Source organism: Notamacropus eugenii, chromosome 7, assembly GCF_028372415.1.
Source record: "Notamacropus eugenii isolate mMacEug1 chromosome 7, mMacEug1.pri_v2, whole genome shotgun sequence".
Classification (NCBI taxonomy): domain Eukaryota; kingdom Metazoa; phylum Chordata; class Mammalia; order Diprotodontia; family Macropodidae; genus Notamacropus; species Notamacropus eugenii.
The window spans coordinates 12,827,098-12,852,554 of NC_092878.1; the positions used below are offsets into that span (position 1 = coordinate 12,827,098).

Consider the following 25,457-nt stretch of genomic DNA (forward strand, 5'->3'; position numbering starts at 1 on the left):
GGAGAGTCAGGTTTCTTGCACCAACAGCTGTTGAATTGTGATGAGGTGGGGATAGCACCTGGTTTACTTGAATCATTCAAAACTGTTGTGATTTCTTCCTCGTGGGTAGTACTGTCACTGGGAGATTGTCATCATATCCATGCTTTTTAGGATGTAGGTACTTCATGAGTTGCAATGACCCCCCTTTCCCCCTAAAATCATTACCAGGTAACCAATCTTCTTGTGATGAACCTCCCTGAATTTAGGTGGCTTCATTTAGACATGCAGTTAGTCATAGGAACAAAGCTTTGTTCATAGATTTAGACTGTAGAGGTCTTGTAGTTCAAGCCCTTCATTTTCCAGATTAGAAAAATGAAGTCCAAGGTCACATAGAAGGCCTTTTTACTTAAAATACAGTTTTTAAAAAATCCATTCTGGCCATGGGACTAGTTCTGGGGAAGTATCCAAATTAAAGTGTAGTCTCAATCATTCCAGGGGACTAAGGAGACTTCCTGTTTCCAGGAGATGACTCCAGTAAATACATTTAATATGGCAATAGTAATTATAATAACAGTAATTACAAAGAAGACACCTTTCAGGTTCCCCAGCCCATCCCTCCCACAACAATTTGCATAGTTCCATCTCCTGTGATGGTCCGGTTCCCAGAATACTCTAGTTTGCCTGGCAGAGATGAGTTCCTTTAGGGAGGAGTAAGGGGTGGAAGAGAAATGGGAAGTTGTGGGTAGGGAAGCACTGGGCATATGCAGTGATGTATTTCCTAGAGGATGATGGGTTAGCATTGGGGAATAAAGGGAAGAGGGAAAATTTCTCCTGTTGCAGGGGTTTCAGGGGAGACCAGATGTCCTGCAGGCAAAGGCACCAAGCTAGGAAGAGCAGGGGATGTGGAGGCAGTATAATAATGCACTGGTCCCTTGACCCCTCTTTCCCAGGAAATAAAATGAAAGGAAGAAGCATGACATTCTCTCATGCCTCTACTATGCCTCTACCCCAGCCCATCATGTACTTCAAAGGTGGTGTTCCTGTTGAGTTCTGGACCTACTCTGTAAGAGAGAAGAGTGAAAGGAGTTGAGTAGAGGAAGGATTGACTCCTGGCAGCTGGGGGAGGGAGTTGGGAAATGTTGGATGGGAAAGAGGATATTGGGACTCACCCCAGAGCTCCAGGGTCACAGAGGGGTGGTGGGGTCACTTGGGGCTCGAGTATGGCTCTGAGGAAAGAGAAACTTCAGTGAGCTAGAAAGATAACTACCTCTTTTTACTTGTTCCCCCATCAAGCTGGTACCTCTTTGATTACAATATTAGCTGACATTTAAGATAGTTCTTTATAGCTATAGAACCCTTCCTATATATGATCTCAGATGATTGTCACAATATTTCTTTGAAGTAGCTAGATGTTACTACCCCCTATTTTATAAATGAAGAAACAGACTGAAGGAGGATTAAGTGTTGTCTAAGGTTACACAGCTTGTAAATGGCAGTCCAAACCACCCCTAAGAGCTAGCCTGGATGTCAACATACTTCTTACTAACTAGAAGTCTGTTACTTGTACTACACCAAAGATGTCTCCCAATATTTCTGGATTTTGTCAGTTTAGTTTAAGCCCTAGCCTATCTGTCATCCCCTCTTTTCTTCCAGCCTAATGTTCCACTGCTTATTAAATGCTCTCTCCTACCTTAGGGATATTTTAATCCCTGGCTTAAATTGGGAAGGGTAGCATTCCTGATGATTAGACTGTACAAATGGGAGAAGTCGCATATAAAATAGTCAAAGAGATCATTCCCAGACCTAGCCCCATCATAGGAACTCACCGTACGGGCATACCCCAAGATTCCTCCACTAGGCAGGATAGGGGTGCTGCTCCCAAGGTTGGGGGACTGTAGGCTGGGGCTGCTTCTTGCTCCTGGGGACACTTCTCCAGAAGAGTCAGGTGATTCAGGTGCTGGAGGGGAAGCTGGGATGAGAGCAGTGTATAGAACCCCCTCCAGATTACCTTAAGCAAACCAGGATGCAGGAGCATAGAGGAAAAACTCCCTAGCAACAGGAAGCTGTGAATCACCATAGCAACCGGGTTGCAGGGGAACCCCCCCAAGTAAGAGGCAGGAAATTGTCAGCAGCATCATTAGAACAACCAGGGAAGAAGCAACAGGAAGCTGTAAGTATTGCCATGGTGAACCAGGAGGGCACAACAGGAAGCTGAGGCAGTTTCCATAGCGACCAAGGGAGAGCTAGAGAGAGGGGCATAGAGGAAATGCTCCTTAAAAACAGTCTGCTGTAAGCATCACCCTAGCCATGGGGTAGAAGGTGCTTCAGGATTGGAAGGTGTACAAAACCAGCATGGCAACAAGGCTCTTTGGCTAAGGCAGGAAAAATTTCCCCGTTACAGGCAGCCCTAAGTATTGCCATGGTGTTAGGAGCAGTTAGGGGCATCACCAGGGTGCAGGGCCACTGCCACTTATGGTGCCTCACCCAGGGAGATCTGCTTGATGTCCAGGTCCCAGGCCTCCTCCTCGACGCGGGCAGGCAGGGAGCAGGCTCCCGGGGAGAGACAGGGAAGGGAGGGGCCGACATGCTCAAAAGAAGAGACGGCCACGGAGGCCCGGGTTCGGGCAGCTGTAGAAAGTGGGGTGTGTGGGAGGAAGGGGCGGATATCGTCATAGGAAAGCTCTTCTACCTCCCCATAATATTCCTCGGTCCCATGGAATGTCCCCTAGTCCCACAGTTCCTGGAGAGAGTTTACCACTGCTCTTTATCTCTACTTACCCACCAACCCCCATCCTTGAACTGTGCCCTCACCTTTAAGGTTCTGAGCACTTCTTGGGGAGGGGGGAGGACCAAAATTTTGCACACCATAACCCTCACCTCTCCCTGTGAGCAGGGCACTCAGGGTCCTCTCCCCAAGGGCTTTGATGTCCAAAAAGGGTTTGTTTCCAATGCCCATGGATACCATCTGTTGCACACGGAGCTCTGGGGAAGCAGAGACATTGTCACTTCTCCCTTTCCCTTCTTACCTCTGCTCCTGTTTGAACACTACCTTGCTGTCCATCCCTCTTTTTGTTCCTTCTTTCCTACCACCCCTCTTTCAGTCTGCTTGATCTCCTAAGTTCTCTTCCTGTACCCTTGTTGTGAGCTGCCTGTCTCCAAAGCAGCTGGGCAATGGAGCTTGTCCACTTGTGTTTAATGTCAGATGAGGTGGCCTGAAGTGTGTATGCTTCCCGGGAACGCCGTCTTCGGAACCACAGCTCAAAGCAGAGCCCACTGTCCCCAATGTTCTCTGTCAGTCCCATGTCAGCAGTCTGTGAGGAAGAAAAGAAAGGGAGAAGGGTGGAGAGTGAATAAGTAAGTGGGTGGTACCTACCCAAGATCCAGAATGTAACTTAAGAATAAATACTGGAGTCACAGAAAAGGATTCTAAATCTACTGATCCAGGTCTTGAGCAAAACTTTTGTCTGTGGAAAATAGGAATCCTGCAGCACCTGGTTCCAAGGTATCTTCACATAGGCAAGTCTTTTGGGTCATTCCTTTTGGTCCAGAAGTATTTGCAATGCCTGTGTATTCTAGATCAGAGGTGGCAAACTCACCACTGGCAAAACTCCTGAGTGCAGCCAAACCAGGTTAAAATGTAATTGGCAAATGTTTAACAAAATAAATAAAAATACAATACAACATAGATAATGTTAATTTGTGGTTTTCTAAGCCAATACATGGCTTGCAGAGATATCTTTCTATTTGTGATCCTGAAGTTCTAGGTCACATACTACCATTCCATTTTATTCCTGGATTGTCTGGTTGTGGCTGCTGCACTAGAGAAAAGGAAATCTCCTTAGCTTGGTTCATGTTGAATACTTGAGATCCTGACCCATTGGTTGACTCCAGGCCAAGAACTGTTTCTAGATTATCCAAGTCTCTGGACTAGGGTGAGATTCTGGAGCACTCCAAATATCCAAGGAAGGAAGGATACCCCCATGGGGATGTACCTTAAAGGCCTGCTTGTAAACAAAAACCTCAGGTCCACCCTCTGGGCTCTTGAGTTTGCTGAAGAGCAGGAGGTGTTCAAAGAGGAAGACATGACGAAGGCATTTCCTCCTTCCACAGAAGACAGTGAAAGGATCTCGGTGTAGTAGCTGCCCTTGTTCCTTCAGATCCACCTGATGAAAGACAAGGGGAAGGTTGGCCTGCGCTTGGTTCTAGCTCAAGATCTCATGACCCCCTTGACTCCTTTCCTATTTCTTTGACTCGACTTTTCAATTCTGGGTCTTTTTTTCTGCATTATTGGCCCTGCCTTACTTAGTTCCATCTCTAATGCCCATTCTGTATGCCTCTTCCTTTTTCTTTTTCTCTACCCAGAGATGAAGGTTGACTGGCCTTGCAGAAGGAAGCAGGATGAATTGGGAGCTCAGGGAGACTTTTTTGGAGGGGAGCATTGTGTTGGATTTTTCCAGTGGAACCTAGGAAGTAGTGAAGCTTTTGGCTTAGAATCCCCAAACTTGGGTTCAGGGCTGATTTGAAAAATCATAGATTATGTATTTCTACAGACAGTGCTCCATTCCCACCTCAGGAAGAAGGCATGGCACACTGCAAACAGTTTTGTAGCCTCTGAGGGATGCCATTCTGAGAACTCTAGCACTCCAAATGGCTATTCTTGTAAGAAAGGGGGCAAAGAATTAGAAGGAGCTGGGGAGGGCAGGGTGGAAACTGTGGTGGAACTTGATCTCAGGGTGGAGAAAAGGGAAGAGGAAAATTGAATGGGCTTTTGGGATGGATCTAAGGTAAGGCTAGTATAGATGGGGAAAAGGCGTGGAATTGTCATGGAACTGGAAAGTCAAGTAGGAGGAACAGGAAAGGAGTCATACATAGGATCATAGGATTTTGAGCTAGAAGAGGTGTTAGAAATGATTTCTCTAATTCCTTCATCTTACACTTGAAGAAACTGAGAACTGAGCAGGTGATTTGGCTAAGGTCAATAGCTAGCTAGCAGGAGGACTCAAACTAGAACCCGTCATTTGTCTTGGAGGTAGTGGTGCCAAGTGGATGGCATTGGTTGCTTTTACCTCACAGCCACGTACAGCCTCTACAGCCAGCAGATCCCGGCCTCTGTCCTCTTGGTCCCTTAGCAGCTGCAGAGCAGCTGCCAGAGCCTGACGTTCAGAACTCAGCTCAGTCCCTGTCTCCTTCAGCAACTCCTCCAAGAGTTTCCCATATCGAGCTAACTGTTCCAGGGGTTGCTGTAGGAATCGGGGCAGGTAGGGGCCACCTTCGGTGGAACCCTTGGGTGGGGGAGGAGACAAAAACGGGTTCATGATGAGGATTTGAGGTATGCATTCAATGAGCATGTGGCAGTTCTATTCTGGAGAGCTGAGAAAGTGGGGTGTGGGGGAGGAAGGGGTGGATATTGTCATGGGAAAGCTCTTCTACCTCCCCATAATGTTCCTCAGTCCTATGGAATGCCTAAAGACAACATGTGTAGATGGGACCAGAGGACTTCCCCTGCCCCACAGGGAGTGGGCTTCTCCATGTACTGTCCCAGAGAAAGGTTAGGGAGAGAGGACATTTAGAAGATTATTTCGCCTTTCTAAATCTGAGGAGAAAAGAATGAGGAATGAAATAAATTATGATGATCACCTACTATATTTCTATAGCATTTATTCTTTTTAAAGATGATTTCATGTCCATGATCTTATTTGATCCTGGCTACTGCGCTATGAGATAGGTAATATGGGAATTCTCCTTATTTACTGAAATGAGATGGAATATGAGAAATATTTATGTCCACCTGGCCAACTAGTTATTCAGTAGAAGACCTGGGGCTAGAATACAGATTTCCCTACTTCTGTCTGCCTGGTGCCAACACCAACCTTGTGGACTTGGTTCATCCCCTAGAACTCCTGAGCCCTCTCTAACTCCAAGCATTGGGCATGGCAGTGGCTTCACTCTTGGAATGCTGCTAGGTTGCCCAGTGCCAGGGCCCTTTCCACTCTGCTATGTGACTCTGACAAGTTATAGACACCCTACATATCTATATGTCACTAGAAAGACTCCATTCCCCTCCCCCCCTCCATTATGGGAGATAAGGATAGAGGGTGGTAGGTGTGCTCTGCATCTCTCTATCACATTCCCTGTTGTCTCTCTAAAAGGGGACCTCTTACTTTGTTAGGGGGGTTGAGTGCAGCCAGGCCAGCTTCCAGTTTGTGCCGGTGTTTCAAATACTGAGCATACAGATTGAACTGATCCCCCTGCATCAAGAAGAAAGTGGGTGATGATTGAAGTGGCCTCCCTGCACCAGGGGGAAAGTGGTTAACAGTAGTCCGGTGAAGAACCGAGTGATGCAGAATGAGACTGCATCACCTGACTGCCCCAAAAGGAGAGTGGGCAAGATCAGGAGATGCTTGGTCAAAAGAAAGGGACCAAGTTTATGGAGGGACTCCACAAAATACAAAAACAATGTCTCACTGGAGAGGTTATTATTTACATGGTACTCCAGAAAAGGGTGAAGAAATAGTTTGAGGAAGATATGAGAGTTATCTTTAGAGACGCTTGGGGACTGAGAGTTTTAGAGGACGGGACACTGCAAAATGGTTTAAGAAGATAGGGTTTGGGAGAAAATAAAGTTAAGGGAAATGAGGCTTATATCAGCAGAGGCCAGTGGGAGAGGGGATAGGGGAAGGAAAAGGCCCTGGTTGGTTACTTACATGCCTCAGGAAACAAGCCCCCACTCGAAGAGGGTGTGCAGCACAGCCTTGCAGCTCCCGAAGGAAATGCACCCGATGGAAGCTTCGGAGTCGCTCCCGAGCCCCCAGGACTGCCGCCCAGTCTACCCGAAGCTCTGCTGTCAGCTCGGGCCCTGGTGGGGGCACTGGCTCACCCAATACTGTTACATACTCTTGCTCACAAGAAATCAACTCTGACACCAACCGTTGCTGGGCACTGTAAACACAGGACAGGGCAGAGGATGTCACTCCAGAGCATGGAAGAAGCAGGGCCCTGAAAGAGTATGATGGGGCACCCCTTCCTCCCTTCTCCTTTCCCTAACCTGATATGCATTAACTTCACTGCGGCTGGAAGGGGAGGGGAAGAGTGTTGATGGATAGGGTTGGGTTCCTTGGAAACTAAGGGTGATTTCAGCACTTACCTGATGCTTCTCTTGCGCTCCATCCGGGGGGTGCCAACTCCCCAAGGCCCATCAGGGACTCCAGCTCGGCCTAGCAGTACATGTTCCCTGGGGCTGCAGGTCCTGTCTACCACTTCAGTGCTGCTGACCTCTAGGCCACGGATCAATACAGCTCTTGTGGTCCCAGGGCGTGGCTTGCCTTGGGCATCAGGAGCAAGTTCTTGTGTTTCTTCCTCACTGTCTTCCCCACAGGGTGCCAGGGAGCAGTGGGAAGGTGCTGGTCGGGGTCCAGGGCTATTGGGGAGCAGCAGTAAGCTGAGACTTCGAGAGGGGCTGAGTGGGTCCTGTTTGCCTCTTCCACTGCTGGCACTGTCTGCCCGACGCCGGCACCGGCCTTGTGGACTTGTTTCATCCCCCAGAAACTCTTGGATCCTTCTTTCTAGCTCCAGGCATCGGGCATGGCAGCGGGCCCACTCTCGGAGTGCTGCTGGGCTGCCCAGTTCTAGGGCCAGAGCCCGCATTTCTTGGAAGGTGCCTACACTAGGCACTGGGGCCAGGGCTGCCAGTACAGCCTCCTGACCTGGTCCTGCACCTGCCAATTTTGCTGTTCCTTCATCCACCCACTCATGTGCCTGTAAGGGCAATGAAAGAGACATGGGAGAGGAGAAACCAATGAAAGACAGAGAAAAGGGGATGAGAGGTTAGGCTCTTAGGTTCTAAGAACAGATTATTTCTTCTTTGCTTAATGCCTCTCCATCGCCACCCTGGGCTCTTGCAAGAATGTTGCCCAAGGAAAGCATCCTGTGGAAACACTCTACCCCAGGGTCTCAGTACCAGTGCCCTTCTTTCATGTCTCCAAGGTAAGGACCCCCAGCTACATAAAGAGAATTAATTAAGAGTTTATACTTACATAGGATTTTGGGGTTCAAAAAATATTTTACGTACATTGTCTGATTTGGATACATTATCTTAGAGACACAGTAAGGGATAGTGGAACCAATACTGGTCTTGGCATTATGAGACCTAGGTTGAAATCCCTGTTCTGCCACCTACTATCTGGGTGATCAGTCCAAAGTCTCTTAATTTCTCTGTGTCTCCTATCTGAAAAATTGGGGAAATGCTGATTGCCTCATAGAGTTGCTTTGAGAAAAGCACTTTGCAAACCTTAAAACTCCATAAAATAGGAGTTAAAATTTTCCTATTTGATCTAGCCAACCATTCCATAAGGTAGAGATGCAAGGATTATTATCTCCATCCCTCCTCAAATGAGGCGACACTCAGAAATGACTCCTCCACAGTCATACAGCTTGTAAGTGTTAGACACAGGATGTGAACAGTCAGTTCCCTCTCTGTTCTTATCAGCTGGGTCTGTCTCTGCCTATAAACATACCCAGGTCTAGCTCCTTGCTTAAATTTGACCCTATTATTCCCTTAAGTTAGTATCCTACAGCTTTCCTTTATAGCCAAACTCATAGACATACCTCACTTTTCCTCTCACTTCTCAGCCTCTTTTTTTTTTTTTTTTAAGGCAATCAGAGTTAAGTGACTTGCCCAGTGTCACATAGCTAGTAAATGTCTGAGGCTAGATTTGAACTCAGATTTTACTGACTTGAGGGCCAGTGCTCTAACCATTGCATCACCCAGCTGTCTCTCCCAGACTATTTCAATCTGCCTTCTGACCTCTTTATTCACCTGGAACTACTCTCTTCAAAGTCGATAAAGATCTCTTAATTACTAAATCCCAATGACCTTTTCTTAGGTGTCATTCTTCTCGATATTATTTGGTATGGTTAACCATCATCTCTTGAATCTGGATGAAACTGCTCTCTCCTCATTCTCCTTCCACCAGTCTGATCATACCTCAGGACTCCTTTTCTGGATCATCACCCCTCTAACTGTGGGTGTGTCCCAATACTTTGTCCTTTTCTTTCTCTACATTCTCTCTCTTGCTGACTGCATTAGCTCCCATGACTTCAATGACAATCTCTGTGCATAGAGAATCATATAGATATGATTTCCATGTCTATATATCCAAACCCCATCCCTCTGCTAGGCTAAAATGAAGCATCATGCAAAGCCTACTGAACATATTCGAGTGGATATTCCCATAGATATTTTAAACTCAATGTGCTCAAAATGGAACACATTATCTTTCTGCCCAAAGCTACCCATCTTCCAAACTCCCCTCTTTTTTGCTGAGAGTGCCACTATCTTTCCAGTTATTCAGGCTTATAACCTTGGAGTCATGCTAGATTCTTCACTCACCCTCACCCCAATACCCAATCAATTGTCAAGTCTTCTTGATTATATATCTCCCAAATATCTCTCCCATCTGCCTTCTCTCCACTCACATGACCACTACCCTAGTTCTGGCTCTCATTACGTAAATAGCCTCTGGTCTCTCCGCTCTCCAATTCATAGTGCCTGACTCATTGTAGGTGCTCAATAAATGCTTGCTAACTGACTGATTCTTCGTTCTAATCAAGTTGGCCTATTTTTCATTTTGGCGTGATATTCCATCTCTTGCGTCTGTGACTTGGTATAAAAATTATCTTCTGGCCTGTCATACACATTCTCCTTCTACTGGGTTCTTGGGTTCTCAGGTTCTTTTCAAGACTGAGCTCAAGCACTACCCCCTAAAAGGGGCCTTTTGTGATACCTCAGTCATTAGTGCCCTCCTGAAATCAACTTTGTTTTTCCTTTGTACATATTTTGTATTGACTTGTCAGTGTATGTGACATTGTTTTCTCTTGATAGAACATAAGCTCCCTGAGGGCAGGAATGTTCTTGTATATTTATCTTTACCTCTTCATTGCTTAGCAGACTGTAGCCTGGCACATAGTAGACACTTAATATGAACCTAGATTCCCAGACTTCCCCCCCCCCCCCAGCTCCCAATCCAATCCTCTTTCCTCCAGAGAGGGATACAGGAAGAGAAGGAAGATGATAAGGAGAGGAGAGAGGAGAAAAGAAGCAAAAAAGGGGAAGGAGCAAGGGTACCTGCTGGAAGAATCGGTGTAGCCGGAGGGCCCGATGGAGGCTACTCTCCACTTGTTCCAGTCGCTGCTCAAAGTCATCCAGAGGCTGCTGGGTGGTAGGATCCTCCTCCAGCGTCAAGGCCTCGCGAGCCTGAGCCAGCTGCTCCTGCAGGAGATTGAGGGGGAGCGATTCACTGTCTCTGCCCTCGCATTTCAAGAGCTTTTCCTCTTTCCTCCTCCACCAGATTTTCCCTTCTCTTCTGTTGTCCCTTATTTTTATTTGCCTCAGTTGGTTCCTCCTTGCCTTACCTGGACTTCAGTGCTGAAGGCCTGGAAACGCATCTCTGTCTCCTGCAGGGCAGGGAGTGAGTCTCCAAGCTCAGTAAAGCTCATCAGCGTCTCTTCTCCTGGGCCAGAAAGCCACTGCAAGACCTGGAGGCAAACAGATTGGGCAGAGGAGACACCAGTCAAAGAAACGGTGTGGCACTATGGAAAGAACACTGACCCCAGAAGCAAGGAGGGTTGGGTTCTGATTGGTTCTTGTTGTGCCACCAGCTGCCAGGAGATCTTGGATATCTCCCGAATGCTCAGTTTTCTCATCTGTAAAATGGGGGTGATAATAATCACAATTAAGAATCAGATAAGCCAATGGACATGGAAACAATTTGAAACGCATTATACAAAATCCCAGGGTTATTAAGAAGACCTGGGGTAGGCAGGATATACAACTGGGGCTGAGAAGAGCTTGGCATTCATCAAGGAGAGACAACAGGAGAGTCAGAAGGGAAGCCTGATAGGACCTGGAGGCAGGCTGAACTAAGGGTTGTTGGGGTGGAGAGGGGTAAGGGGAAACCAGAAGGAAGTTCTTTAGGTAACCCTCATCCAGAAAAAAGCAATGTAAAAGGTGGTACTGAGGGCTTGCCTGGCAGTAGCTGACTTCTCAATAACTGCAGAGAGCACGAGGGCAGGTAGAGGAAGGGTGGGAGGAAGCGCTGTGGTTATAGCATGCACATGTGGGCATGTGTGGTTTGAGCACTGCTTTTCTAAGAATACAGAAAAGCTGAAGTTTACCAAAAAGGTAAATAATACCTTACGTAATGCTTATACATATATATATATAATATACATATACGTACATATATATATATCTGAAACACTGAGCAAAGTACTTTACAATTGTTATCTTATTTAATCCTCAAAACAGTTCTCATCATCATATTATCCTCATTTCATGGATAAGGAAACTGAGGCAAATAGGGTAAGTGACTTGCCCAGGGTCACACAGCTAGCAAGGGTAGAAAGCTAGATTGAAACCAGAGCCCAAGACTCGATCCACTGTGCTACCTAGGTGCCCCGATGAAAGGTACTAGAATTCTATTTTATAAAAAAAGACTAATAGATTTTTCTTTTAGCCTAGAGAAGAAAAGTGGTGTGTGCGTGTGTGTGTGTGTGTGTGTGTGTGTGTGTGTGTGTAGGCACACTCATCAGGCTTTTTCCGAGGAGGTTGCAGACTAGTTTGGAGGTATAACTCTCTGGATCCTGGCATACAGGACCCTGTATGTAAGGAGGACAATAAACATAATCATAATAATTTAATAATCATAAAATTTAGAATGATATAGTGTAATGGAATAAGTTTTGGACAGAGACAGAGAATTGAGATTGAAGATTCCATTCTATCCCTTAATAACTATGAGATCCTGGGTGAGTTATTTAACCTTATCTGTAAGATAGGCTTCTTCTCTCGCAAGGTGGCTTCTAAAGAAAATACCTTGTAAACATTAAAGCTCTGTGTAAATGTGGTATTATTAATATTATTATATCCGACATCCATATAACACTTCTTGGTTACAAAAGGTTCTCCATATATTATCTCACTTGAACCAGACAACTTTGGGAAATAGGTAGTACAAAGATTATTATTCTTATTTTCAAATAAGGAGAGGGGAAGTGACTCGCTCAGTGTCACCAAGTTAGTCAGTGGTGTTTAGATTTCAACTTTGGCACATGTGGAGCCCACAGTTACTTTCTTGGTATTAGTCATGAAAAGTTCCTTAAGAGAGTTACTTCCATGCTAAGTCTAGGTGGCTATTTAGCCACTGGTCCTGGGACTATGGAACGAAACCAAATCTAAGAGTCTAAGCTCATTGTAGCCTCCCTTCAGTTCTCTGCGGGGTTCTTGACCCCAGAAAATTAATGTCTAGGGAAGGAAGAAAGCATTTTTGGGGAGTCCTCTTAAAAAGGAGATGAATATTTTTCAAGACCTTTTGCCCTCTTGGATCCTCATGTCTTCTTCCTTTGGGGTTTGAGGTATTACTATTTTTTATGGCTTCTAGGGTTAGAGTTGACATTGAGTAGAAGAAGATAGTAGCTGGGAAGTTTTCAAGCATCAGCAGGGCTTCCATTGGGTACATAAGGTCTCTCAGATCTACCAGAATCTACTAGGATGTCTGACTCTCAGACCACATGACACAGTTTGGTAGAGTGGAAAGTTCATTGGACCTGCATTTGAGTCACAACTCATATTGCATTTCTGGCTCTTCTTTTTCTTCTAGCTGTGGAACTGTGAATAAATCATCTAATCTCCACATGCCTATTTATTGAATAATATATAGATAATAAAAATTTCACTACTTTCCTTACAGAGTTGTGAGAAAGACATTTTGTAAAACATGAAGAACTCTATAAAAATGGGCCAATAATAGCATTATTATCATCATCACATTTTCCAAGATCTCAGATTCAGCCTTGGTGGAAGGGGAGAGTGTTGGACTGATGTTCCCATACAATATCAGAGAGGGGAAGACTTGGTTCCTCAAAGAAAGCTTGATGCCAAGAAGTCTAGAGAGAAGGGGGAGGAGAGAGTTTTGAAATGGTCCCTTGGGATTGGAAGGCAAGTCAAGGTGGAAGGAAATCTGCCAATATCAGAGGGGAAGAAGCTTTCTCCCTATGGAAGGGGAGGATTAGATTTGTGGATTGGCTTCTGGAATACAGAGATGAAAGGCTATCCTTGCAGGTTAGGGGCAATGTGGATGGGGTGTAGAAAAGGGACACCATGGGAACTCCAGGAGAGATGCCTCAGGTTTGCTTATAAGAAAAACGACAACATAAATTTCAAGTTGGAAAGGACTTTGGGCATTGAGTCCAACTCCCTTATTTTAAAGAGGAAGAAACTGACGTCCTGAGAAAATAAGTGATTAGTCCAGGATCATATAACTAATGTCTACGGCTGAATTTGAACTCATGTCTTCCCATTTCCGAGTCTCACACTTTCTCCACTATACTATGTTTCTTCTTCTTTCTCCTGTAAATTCTGGGAATGTTTTGTGTATTGGGATAATTCTAGTGGTGTGCTGGTAAGTATTTAACAATTGGATCTCAAAAAAAAAATGTTCACGGGACACATTTTAAAATTTAATCTACATTGTTTACATTTTCTCCGTTACACTCTTAAATCTAAACAATGAACAAACTCTGCCTTGTAGCATTTACTGATTTCTGAAGTGTAAATGATCACACAGAACATTTAACAATCAGTTTTCCCAGATTTGAGCTGGCTCCGGCACACCCCTGAATGAATCATTCTGATTTACGATGTGGTCAGAAAAATGTGGGGCCGTTCAGTTTTCCTCCTTACTTTGGGTGAAGGGAAGGGAAATTTACTGGCTAAGTGATGACAACTTGTGTAGCCTGAGACAAATCACTTAACTTTTCCGGACCTCAGTTTCTTTATTTAAGGCCACCTGAAATGACCTCTATGGCCTTTTCCAGCTCGAAATCTAGGATTTTGTGATTACAAAGCAGTAAGGGCAGGACATAAAAATAGTTAAATTTATGTAATGCTGCTATATACCAGGCACTATGTTAACCACTTTATAAATATTGTCTCACTTCATCCTTATAATAATCCTGGGAAGTGAGTGCTATTATTATCCTCCCTTTATAGATGAAGAGACTGAGGTGAAGTTATTTGCCCAGGGTCACACATCTAGTAAACATCTGAACTTTTCCTGATTCCACTCAATCCATTGTACCATGTAGTTACCCCATGAAGAACCTGACTTTTAATCTGGTTCAATTGGATTTACTAAGAAATTTCTGGGTAAACTTGATTCATGGGGTCCAGGTGGCGAATCCCCAAATCAGAATGGAGGTGTTCTGGGACAGAAGGTGACATTCTCACTTAGAATCATGAATTTCTATATACATAGGTGTATATATACAGATGCATATGTAAATGCAAACCCATACACATATACACACAAGCACACACACACATTATCTTTTTTCTTGGTAATAAGCCCTAAAAAGTGAATTACTCTTGTTGAAGTATGTGGCGACTGGGGGTATTGGTGAAGAGGGAAATGCATGCTAACATATTCTTAAAGTGCAGTCTGACCATGTCACTCTTCAGGAAGCTATCTGTTGCCTCTAGGATAGAAATTTTTAAGCTTTACTTTTTGGTCATGTAAATGAGCCCCACATTATTGTGGTTTGTTACCAATATTCATTATTGAAGGACATGATAAATTTCATTCAGAGAATAGTGAAAACATACAGTTATCTCTTCTGCATCATGAGTTTCTCCATTGTGGTTTCGATATATCTTGGGTTGGCATAAGAAATTAAATGGGAATTTTGGGGGAGTTTTGTGGAAACTGTAGATGAAGACCAACAGATCACACAGAAAATACTTAGAAACTCAGAAATGCATAAAATATATGTATAGTATTATATAATATCAATGCAAAGTTTACAATAAGGTATTGTAATCACCAAATAAAAGACAAAGAAAAAAAATCAAACTTCTTCTCTGGTAAAAAGGGAAGGTCAAAAAGTTTTATGTGGATTTTCCAGATCATGGGGGTAGGGGTGGGATGCTGTGCCCTTAACCTCTTTGATATGGAAGAGATAACTGTAGATGTCATTTTTCCTCATCCAAGTTCACAGACATCTTATAATCTATCCATTAGATCTCTTTGGGGGGGGGTCAGTGGACCCCAGGTTAAGAACCCCTACTCTAGGTTCAACTATAAACTCTTCTGTTTAGCATTTAAAGCCTTTTACAGTGTTATGTTTACCTACCTCTCAAGGCTTATACACATGACTCCTCTTTGTGTACTCTGTAGTTCAGTGAAATTGGCCTATTTGCTGATCCTAACAACAAAATATTACATTTCCTGTCTACTTGCCTTTCCACGGCAATCCCCTATGCCCTTCATGCACTCCCTCTCCTGTTCACCTCTGAGCAAACCTAACTTGTTCAAAGCTCAGCTCAAGGGCCACCTCTTATATGATTTGGCCTTCGCTAATTCTCCTGGGTTGTTAGTGTCTCCTTTTTGAAAGTTCTTTGTGTCTACCTTATTTTTATATCATGTATGTTTTATATCTATTTAGGATTACAGAGTTAGAACTGGAAGAGCCCTTCAGTTTCCATCTAGTCTAGTTCACTTTTATACATGTTGCTTCCTATAGAATATAAACTCCTTGAGGGCAGAGATGGTTTCAGTTTTGTGTTTATAACCCCAGGAAGTAGCCTGGTGCCTGGCACATAATAAGTTCGTAATGATTCTTGTTAATTGGGTTAGTAGCAGAAGAAGGGGAGCAAGTAGTTAGAGCTTTGGCAAGGCAGATCTCAGAACTTAGGAAACCAAGTCAATTCAAGGTCCCAAAGGCTTAGTGCCTTGAGGTGAATTTCAATAATTAAGGAGATTAAGAAAGTGAGAAAAAAGGAAAGTCCTGGGGGCTGAAGACAAAATCTCCAATTAGCAGGATGCTTCATATTCGTGTCGAGAGCTAGGGGTGATTATAAACGTAAGGAGCCTGCCTCACCTGGAGGAGCCTGTGCTGACGTCGCTGATTCTCCTGCCGCTGTAGGTAGAGGTTGGACAGGCGCACAAGTTGGTGAATTGCTTCATCCACTTCCTGGTAGAGAATGGCAGGGCCAGGGCCCTCCAACCTGAGAGTAAAAGTGGGAATGCTATACATACCCTTGGACCCAGCAATACCGCTTTTAGGGCTGTATCCCAAAGAGATCATACAAATGGGGAAAGGACCTGCATGTACAAAAATATTTATCACAGCTTTTTTTAAATTGTGGTGGCCAAGAATTGGAAATCAAGGGAATGCCCATCCATTGGGGAATGACTGAACAGGTTGTAGTATATGAATGTAATGTAATAATATTGTGCTATAAGAAATGATGAGCAGTCGGACTTCGGAAAAACCTAGGAAGACTTATATGAACTGATCCTGAGTGAAATGAGCAGAGCCAGGAGAACATTATACACAGTAACAGCCACAGTGTGCGGGGACTGTTTCTGATGGACTTAGCCCTTCACAGAAATGCAAGGACCTAAAACATTTCCAAAGGACTCATGGTGCAAAATACCATTCTCATCCACAGAGAGAACTATAGAGTGAATGCAGAATGAAGCAGACTATTTTATCTTTTGTTGTGTTTTGTTTTTTTCTCATGGTTTCTCCCATTCGTTTTAATTCTTTTATGCAACATGACTAATGTGAAAATATGTTTAATAAGAATGTATGTGTAGAACCCATATAAGATTGCATGCTATCTTGGGAAGGGGAGGGGAGAAAATTTAAAACTTATGGAAGTGATTGTTGAAAACTGAAAACAAATAAATTAATTATAAAAAAAAAAAGTGGAGGACCACACACACACACAAAGTGGAAATGTGAGGAACTGACCAGACTCCAGCTTTGACCCATACATATCTCCTTACCCCTATTCATTCAGGAGCCCATGGTGTCCACTTTATAGGGAGGTAACTGCCACCTCTGGCAGCCCTTTTGTAATCCTCCATCAATTCCACTCCTTCCCTCACTTCCCTAACCTCCTCCCCTGCTCTACTTAGTCCATTTCTCTCACCTGCTGCTGTGGGCTATACGAAGCTTCATGAGAATGGCTCCTCCATCCCTCTGCAGTTCTGCCAGCCGAGGATCTGCTAGCACCTTCTGCAGGGGCTCCGGAGTTCCCACCTCCACCTGCAGAGAGTGGGACCCCTGAAAGAACACCTGCTCAAACCCCTTTCTTTTCCACCACAGTCCTACAATCTTCCCTTCTTTCCTGTACTAAGGTCCCACCCATTCTTCTGCCCTGGAATTCTTGCATGTCTCCCCTCTTTTCATCCAATTTGTACCTCTCCCTCAGGCTCAGCAGCCTCTTCGAGTTCCTCAATGGCCTCTCGTACAGAGCAGAGAACATCATGACACAATTGGCCCAGTCTTGCTACTTCCTGGAAAACACACACACACAAGAGACAGAAACATTGCAGATAGGTGGCATTTGTAATGAAGAACCCAAATGTTAACATAGGGTAGCCCAAACCCAAGAGATACCTTCTCCTAACTCCCACAGGGGGATCTGAATATCAGAATATGAGAATCAGAGGAAAGTTTACAGAGTCTTAGCCACTTGTTTTTACATATGAGGAAACTGAGGTCCAAAGAGATGAAATAATTTGCTCAAGGTCACACAAGCAGTTGGTAGTTGAGCAAGGTCTGAAACCTAACCTTCCTCAGTCCAGGGCTTTGCTCACATAGTCCTTTCACCTAGAATGCTCTTCCTCTCTACCTACTCAAATCTCAGTCAGCTTTCAAGGAAGGCCCAGATCAAATCCTACAATCATCAAGGGGAGGGATCCTCCCCAGTAATTGTGCACAAAGCAGTATCATGGTAGGACAGCGCCCAGTTTTTCTGCCCCCAGAGATTTCTCTAGGACCCTCTGGGCTCTCTAGCCCCCCACTACCTGAGGAGGTCCTGGGCACTGGAAGCTCTAGGGATGGGCATAATGCCCCAGAAGGAGCCTTGGAGGGCAAGTAGTGGAGTACACGCCACCTTTTAACTATTAGTGTAGTTCACTGCTTAACCATTTGCACCAGTAAGAATCATAGAAATATGGATCATGGGAGGGATTTTAGAGACAGTAGAAGTTAACCCTCTCCTCACCTGATCCCCAGCAAATTGACATCCAGATAAGTGAAATGATACATCTGAGGTCACCTACCTAGGTAGTGACAGAGTCTAGATTAGAAACCACTCAGTCTCCTTTCACTCTCCCATTCTACCTCCTTCTCTTCATACTTTTTGAAACTTGGTATTTAACACAAGACTTTTGTGTATTCTTTTGCACTATTCTCTAATTGTTTTTAGGTGCATATATCTCATCTTCCCCAGTATTATAACTTTTTTGAATAATAATAGCTCATATTGATACAGTTGTTAAGGGTTTACAAAGCACTTTTATCATAACTTTGTAAAGTAGGTCATGCACATATTACTCATTTTACAGTTGAAGAAACTGATATATAGAATGATCAAGTAACTTGTTTAAGGTTCTATAGGTTGATAGTGTCAGAGCCAGGACAATTCTCCTTCTGTTATACCATACTTGATCCTATCAAGAGCTTCAGATTCTCTTGAAACACCTTAGTTAAGTGACCAATAGATACTGTTGCCTTGAATCTAAAAGCACCATATTTTACAGTCTTGTGGTCATGGCTTGGATCTAGTCCTCAGGCTACAACCAATGTGGATTTTCTGGCCATGGGCTCATGCCTATAATGCCTTTCTTTGGCTGAGGTAAGGGGAAAAGGTGACCTCACCTGATGTGTTTCTGTCCAGCGCTGTGGAGAAAGGATCCTCTGACCTCCTAGGTCTTTCTGTAGCTCTTCAGGCTTGGCTACAGTTGGTAGGTCACTCTCTGAAAGCAACTCAGCACCCTGTGGAAATACTGGGATCAGGTGGAGTTCTGGCCAGATACATAGCCAGCCAAGCCATCTTTCTTCTCTTTCACCAACAGGTAGGACTTTAATAAACCATACCTGAAGATCACTGAGCTCAGGGTGGGACTCATTCTCAGTTAGGATCATCAGTCTCTGTATCACAGGGTGTTCTTTGGAATCCTAAGGGGGAGAGGCGGATCAGGTTAAACCCTGGGAGTCAGGGAGTATAGGAGGGGCACAATAGAACTGTAGGTCCAGAATATGTACCTGAAGGTCATTTAGAACAGTAATTAGTCCTGGCGGAACCAAGGGAGCACATCGGAGGTCTAGAAGGACAGACAACCCCAACGTCTTCAGGTCAGACCTGTGTGGGGAGGGAGGGTTAATAAGGTCTCATCCTGAGGTTAGGGCACAGTAGAGTCTGAGGCTCTGGTTTTAGTTCATGGGAAAAACTCAGGGAGGCAGAACGAAAAAAAAATCCAGTATCTGGGATGGAAAATTTGCCTCTAGGAGAGAATATCTTGAAGATCATGGAGTCAAGTTTCTTGAGGCTCTGGGGAGGTCAGTGTTCATAGTCCCTATAACGAAGGAGCCAAAGTATGGAAAATTTAATCAGTGTCCTTTATATAATGTCAGGGTCCTCAGAATTCAGAAGGGCTCAAAGTTAGTGGACTGAGGATGGGGGGGTGGGATTGTGTCATTGTCCCCAGACTCAGGGAGGTCCTTGGCCCACATTTACCTGAGCAGTGAATGGAGGTAACAAAGAACAGTGCTCATCTCTGCTTGTGTGGGTGGAGGCTCAATAGAAGGGCATGGTGGAGTGATGGTCAATAAGGCCCGGCCGCTCTGGTCCACCCCACCTGTGGACATGAGGTGGCTATGAAAAGGGATCGGGGATGATGGTCTCACTTAGGTGAAGGTGCGATTGATCTTCACACCCCTTGGCTCTCCCCAGCAACATGATCCCCCTTTCTCTCACTTTTTATCATTTTTTATTATTCTCTTCTATTCCTCCACTCTAAGCACTCACCAGTCAGCATGAAAAATCCAGATGCCATCAAATCCCAAGCCATATTGGAGTCATCATCAACCAAAGTTGGGGCACACCCTTCAGGGCTAGTGCCTTCCTTGTCCTTCTTCCCAGCTTTTGATAGTGGTATTAGGGGGCTAGTTGGGACTTCCTCTGGGTCTGTGGATACTAAGGAGGATAGGAAGAGTGGTTGGACTGAGATCTGCAATAGAGGCTGCACCCCAGACTAAGACCACTACCACAGTCCTTTCCCTACTGCTGAGACCATTCTCACTTGTACTCCCCACTGGCCTCCATGTACTCTTACCTTCTGTAGCAGTCACACTCTGCCCTGTTGGCTCTGCTTCTCCTGTTCCCTCCTCTGTGGACTCATGGGCAGCAGAGGGTATGGACTCTCTTTCCTTTACTTGCTCGAGCTCTGGCTCCTGCTCCGACTCAGTCTTTCCTGTACACTCCGGTTCTGCTTGTACTCCTGAGACTCTTGTGAATCCTGAGAGCCCATTCTCATTTGGGGGGGCCAGACTAGTGGGGGCCTCTGGGTGACTGCTCTCTTCTTTGCTCCTGGGACTTGATGGTACACTTTCTGCTCCGTGCCCAGCGGTTCCTCTGCCTCCCCCACGTTTCTTCCTTCTGTTTCCTTTGCCTAATTTCCGGGGTGTCCCAGCCAGCCCCTCATCCCCTTGGCCTGGCCCATCCCCACCCTCATTTGGTTTTAGAGGAAAAGAACCAGCCTCGCCTCCCAGTGCCTCAGCTGGGGGCTCAGGAGCATCCCCTTCTTCTTGAGGGGATTCGGCTCCTAAGGGAGAGCCAGTGTTGATTCCAGTGCTGCTCCCTTCTCCAGGGGGCCGAGTCCCATCTTGACCCCGGGGCACTGTTCCCTTCTGGTGTAGCCATGCCCGATGTCGTCTGTGTCGTCCCTTCCCTCCTGCACCTTTCCTGGCAGGTACAGTTTGAGTCCTGGAGAGGCCAGGGGAGCTTGTTGCATCCCCTGGACACCCTCGGGCTGGTAGGGTCACCTCTAACAGCTCCACGTACTCGCCCTCTGGGGCTTCTGCTGGGGCATTGTGCCCATCCCCAGGACTTCTAGTGCCCAGGGCCTCCTCAGGCAGTGGGGGACTAGAGAGCCCAGGGGCTCCTGGGGGAAGTTCTGGGGGCAGAGAAACTGGGCGCTGTCCAACCATGAGACTGCCTTTGTGCACAAAGCGTGGGCAGATGAGTTCAGCCCAAGGCAACCGCTGGACACCTGTGGGTGATGCCAGGAGGCATGTGGTAAGACGCCCTGCTGGACGGTCTTTGTTGATGCCCTGCAGCCACTCAGGAGTGAAAAGGTAGGCACAGGCTTCGGTAGATACTGGAAGTTCCTGCACCCGTCCACCCCCTGGGGCCAGGCACTTGAGTGCCAGGTGAGGGGCTCGGGCCACCGAGGGTACTACTTGTAGGTAGAAGTCTCCAGGGCGAAGCAGCTGCCAGGGCAGTGCAGCCAGCTGTACTACTACCTGCTCATGCAGACAGAGTGGCCAACCCTCATGAAGAAAGAGGAAACCGCTGTACTGGGCCTAGAGAGAGAGGGGGAGCTGGAGGTCAAGGGGCCCCAAGCCAGGTCAACAGGCTGTGGAGGCAGAGTGCATGAGAACAGGGACAGTCGAGATAAGGGCAGTCCACAGTTGATCGATCACTCATCATCATAAAATGTACACTGAGCCTTAGATAGGGAATTCACTACGGCAAGGTAGCAGTGTGAGTACTGTTCAGTATTCAGGAATGTCATGTTAAGTAGTTAGTTTATGTATGGGGGCAAGGTCAGTACTGAGGGTTCATGGAGATGGCTATTATAACAGTCATAGAATGTTAGCCCTGGAGGGAAACTCTGAGACCATTATATAGATGAAGATAGCTAGTTGCTCTCTTTGGGGAGTCAGTCTCTGAAGGGGTCAATGTCTTTGAAGGGGAGGTCTGTTTCTGGGAGTTCATTCTGTAGGGACTGTTCCTTGGGATGAGACAATCAGACAGTCAGTTTAGGGCCCAGTGAGCAGGCATGCATGCATGCATTCAATCAGGCTAGTAACTCACACAGGCCTCCTGTTGGACCCGGGCAAGAAGGTGTTTAGCAGGCACCAAGAAATCCAGGGCATAGCGCAGTGCATCTTCTCGGTAGGTCCGCTCTACCACCTGGAACACTTGACCCAGCAGGGTGGGTGCAGTTGCCTCAAAAGGTGGATACAGTGCAGCCAAAGTGCTCTGCACACAATCTTCTACTGGCTCTGGCTCCTGGAAGAAGAAAGGGGAAATCAGGAGACATCAGGGGGACAGGTCTAGAGGACACTGGGTAGAGTTGGGGGACGGGGTAAAGGCATCTGGGGTAGGGGGATGATCTGTCCACAGGTCTCTCTGTTGGCTCTTTGAATTGAAGGAGCAGATTCATCTGGTCAGACTTATTGCAAATACAAGGAAATCGGATCAGTTGTTCTAAGGGGGTAGGCAATGGCTGGGCAGGGGAGAGAAGGATGTGGCAGAAACAACTTAAATAAGACCTTCAGTACCTACACATATAATCAGTCAAAGGATAAACTAGGACAGATTATGCTTTATACCAATCCCCTACGTCCTCCACAAATGAAACACATTTTTAGGTAGGTGAAATTAGGTTAAAATGGACATTTGGGGGCATTTTGTAAGTGGAGCGAAGTCACAAAAGGGGTACAAGGGAAAGGAAGTCAGCAAAGGGCCTTACCTTGCATGAGTGTGTGTAGGATGCTCATGAGTTGAGCCTGGTGGCTTTGTAGCACCAGCTGGCTGAATCCCTTTCTCCTCCTAGCATAGCCCTTTCCCTGAACTATTCCCCCTTCTTGACCTCCTCTGCCTCTCGATCCTCCCCACACATCGGTGACATCATGGATAACTCTGATTGAGACTAGAAAGATCTCTTCTTACACATCTATCATCAAGATCCTTCCCATATGCACTATGTCCCTTTTTCCCTTTCTTGGAAGTTCCAAGTAACCTGATTTAATGTTTTAAAAAGTGTGTGTGTGTGTGTGTGTGTGTGTGTGTGTGACCACAGATTTTTTTTTTTTTGGCATCTCCATACTGACAGATGGATTAGGGACAGAGAGGATAGCTAGACCTGACAAAGAGGGGCTGGGGGGCACCTAGACAGACCCGGGCCTGCAGGCATGTGGAAGAACTAACTCCAGTGTCTAGCAGAATGAATAGGTGTGTGTGGGGCAAGAGGTGGCGGTGGTTGAGAATGGAGTGGGGGTGGGGCCAAGTGGGCGATAGGCTCAGAGACCAGGAGGGGAGGGGGGGGAGCAGAAGCCCAGGCTGGGAGGCAGCTGCAACCCATTAGGGGCGGTGAGCTCATGGCTGTGTGAGAGTCCCAGCCACAGGAAGCAGCAGCAGAGGGAGGGGGGAGGAGCAGTCTGAAGAGAGGGGACTGGGAGTGGAGAGTTTGGGAGGGTTTGAGAGGGAAGCCACCAGCTGGGACAAGAGAGGAGACTAGCAGGACTGAGTCAAAAATATCTGGCATGACTTCCCTCTTGACACTTTATGCCCTCCTTCTAGGGAGTGGGAGCTTCCCCAAAGGGAGTACCCCCTCTTTCTTCCCTGAAGTTCACTCTCTTTCTGGCAGTGCCCCTCCCCCATTCCTGCAGTAGGAGCTCCCCCTGGCAGTGCCTTCTTTCTCTGAGCAGTGAAGTCTCCATCTGAAAGTATTCCTGCAGTGAGTTCTCCAAGGGGCAATGCCCATTAAGCACCTCTCGACCTTGTAGTGTGTGCCCTCCTCACTTCTCCAAATGCCCTCATCCTCCCCGAGGTGTGAACTGGGGCAGTGAGTTTCCCTTAAGGCAGTGCCACCCCCCCCCCCACCCACTGCAGTGTGAGCTCCCCTGGAAGTGTCCCTTTCTCCCTATGCCATTCATCAATCCTCTACAGTGTGCACCCCCCCCATACAATATATTAGGATAAATACAAAGTTTAAATCAGATATGATTCCTCCTCTTGGAGCTTTCAGTTTTGGAGAGAGAATTGACATAAGCACAGAGAACTGTAAAATACAATATTAAATGAAAAGGGCAATTAGAGGTGGGGAACAAAGGGGCTGTGGGAGCTTCCCCAGGTGATGCTTCCCTCCTCTCTCAGGTATGCCACCTGGATTAGTGCTCCTCTGCATCTCTTCTACCCTGTTTACTCTTTCATGCCCATGCCCCTGCCCCAGTTACAGCTGTGACTGGTCCTCTTGGGACCGGATGGGTGGGCCTCCCCTCGCAGGACCGGGGATGAGATGGAAAATGGTGATTGCAGGCAGGTCCATTCTCATGGCCTGGCCGACCCCTTCCAGGGCCATTGCCAGGACCTGCTCCCAGGGGCCCTGGGTGGGATAAACGGGATAATTGGGAAGGGAAGGGAAGCTGCACAAGTAGGCTAAGTCAGAGGCAGGGAGAACAGAGAGTAAGAAAGGGAAGAAAGAGAAGGCTAGAGATATGGAAAGCACAAATTTGAGCACAGGAGAAAGGAGGATGGGGGTGGGGTGGCAAAGTCCAGATAAAGGGCTGAAAAAATAAGAGAAAGAGTGAGGGGGCTAAATGGAGGGAGGGGAAGCAACAGGGAGAGCCAGGCAGCTCCAGAGAGAAAGACAGAAAGGCGAGGAAAGGCAAGACAAGGCAAGGCAAGGCAAGGCAAGGAAAGGCGGGCGCGTTGCGTTCTTTTCTGAGGTGGGCAACTAGAGTCAAAGTAGATCAAGGACAGTGAGAGGCGGCGGCGGGGCTGGGGCTGGGGCTCCAGAGGCCCAGAGGAGAGGGTAGGAGCCAGAGGCAAAGGGCTTAGCCTGAGGGGTGGCACTCACCATGACTCTGGGGCTCCAGGGCCCCAGTCCGCGGCACCGCTTCCCTCCCTCCGGCAGCTCTCACTTGGTCTGGCTGGGGGACAGCTCCGGCCCCGGCCGCAGTAGCACAAGCTAAGCCCGGGCTCTGGCTCCCAGGCCGCGGGGCTCCACCAAGGGGGACCGAGACGGCCGCCCCGCCCCTAAGCTCGCACCCCCCACCTCCCCCTAGCTCCCCAGACGCCCTTCTCTGCCACTTGGTCTAACGGGAGATGCACAACTCCTTGGGACACTCTACGCTCACCCCGCCCATCCACCCAGAACATCCACTCACGAACCCTAGATCCTCATCCATCCCAGACCCCAATTAATTTACTCGGGACCTTGACCCACCGGACAACCAGACTCTCCCAGGGATTCCCCTCCTGCGTGCTGACTGGTCTCCTTTCCTCGGGATCTGTCTGGGGTCTGACCCTCAGATGAATCTTTCGGAGACTTGGGGGTGAATCTTTCCCGATCCCCCTTCTCCAGACAGGCTCGGGGCTAGAGACTGCCTATCCCGAAACTCTGTCCTGGGCCATGTTTCCCCCTCATTTGGACCTCGATTTCTGACGTCCTGACTTGGGCTAAGAGCCTCCTTCTCATCAACTGAACATCTCGTGGTGATGGACAGAGGGAAATTAGGGGACTCCACAGCTACTGTCCCGACAATTCCAACTCTCCCATCCCCCTTCTCGCCCGCCCACCATGCTCAGGCCTCTGGCGGCGCAGCTCGGACAATGA

General features: G+C 46.8%; 1 protein-coding gene across 3 annotated transcripts; it reads right to left on the reverse strand.

Moving 5' to 3' along the window:
• Nucleotides 1-468: 468 nt before the first annotated feature.
• On the reverse strand, nt 469-25,457 carry ARHGEF40 (Rho guanine nucleotide exchange factor 40). 3 transcript variants are annotated; one of them, XM_072623652.1, is made up of 24 exons: nt 24,699-25,450; nt 21,929-22,126; nt 20,166-21,414; nt 19,859-20,026; nt 19,568-19,688; nt 19,096-19,192; nt 18,928-19,008; nt 18,709-18,825; nt 17,244-17,339; nt 16,973-17,088; nt 15,913-16,039; nt 10,390-10,512; nt 10,103-10,246; nt 7,124-7,734; nt 6,684-6,918; nt 6,141-6,227; nt 5,046-5,261; nt 3,972-4,142; nt 3,113-3,290; nt 2,857-2,961; nt 2,464-2,607; nt 1,806-1,936; nt 1,149-1,205; nt 469-1,040 (listed from the first exon to the last, which is right to left on the reverse strand). In XM_072623652.1, exons 1-23 carry the CDS (start codon nt 24,699-24,701, stop codon nt 1,164-1,166), a joined length of 4,560 nt encoding a protein of 1,519 aa, XP_072479753.1. In that variant the 5' UTR covers nt 24,702-25,450; the 3' UTR covers nt 469-1,040; nt 1,149-1,163. The 3 variants fall into 3 exon arrangements, 2 of the variants coding, with proteins under 2 accessions (XP_072479753.1, XP_072479754.1); XM_072623653.1 differs by lacking the exon at nt 2,464-2,607 and having other exon boundaries at nt 24,699-25,455; XR_011970298.1 differs by lacking the exons at nt 469-1,040; nt 1,149-1,205; nt 1,806-1,936; nt 2,857-2,961 and having other exon boundaries at nt 2,483-2,607; nt 3,006-3,290; nt 24,699-25,457.

Excerpts from the sequence above, each read along its gene's own strand:
- ARHGEF40 (XM_072623652.1), bottom strand. Across the intron at positions 6,919-7,123 it reads GAGCGCAAGAGAAGCATCAG|TGCCCAGCAACGGTTGGTGT; the intron begins GTAAGTGCTGAA and ends CTGTGTTTACAG. Across the intron at positions 5,262-6,140 it reads CACTCAACCCCCCTAACAAA|GGTTCCACCGAAGGTGGCCC; the intron begins GTAAGAGGTCCC and ends CCCCCACCCAAG.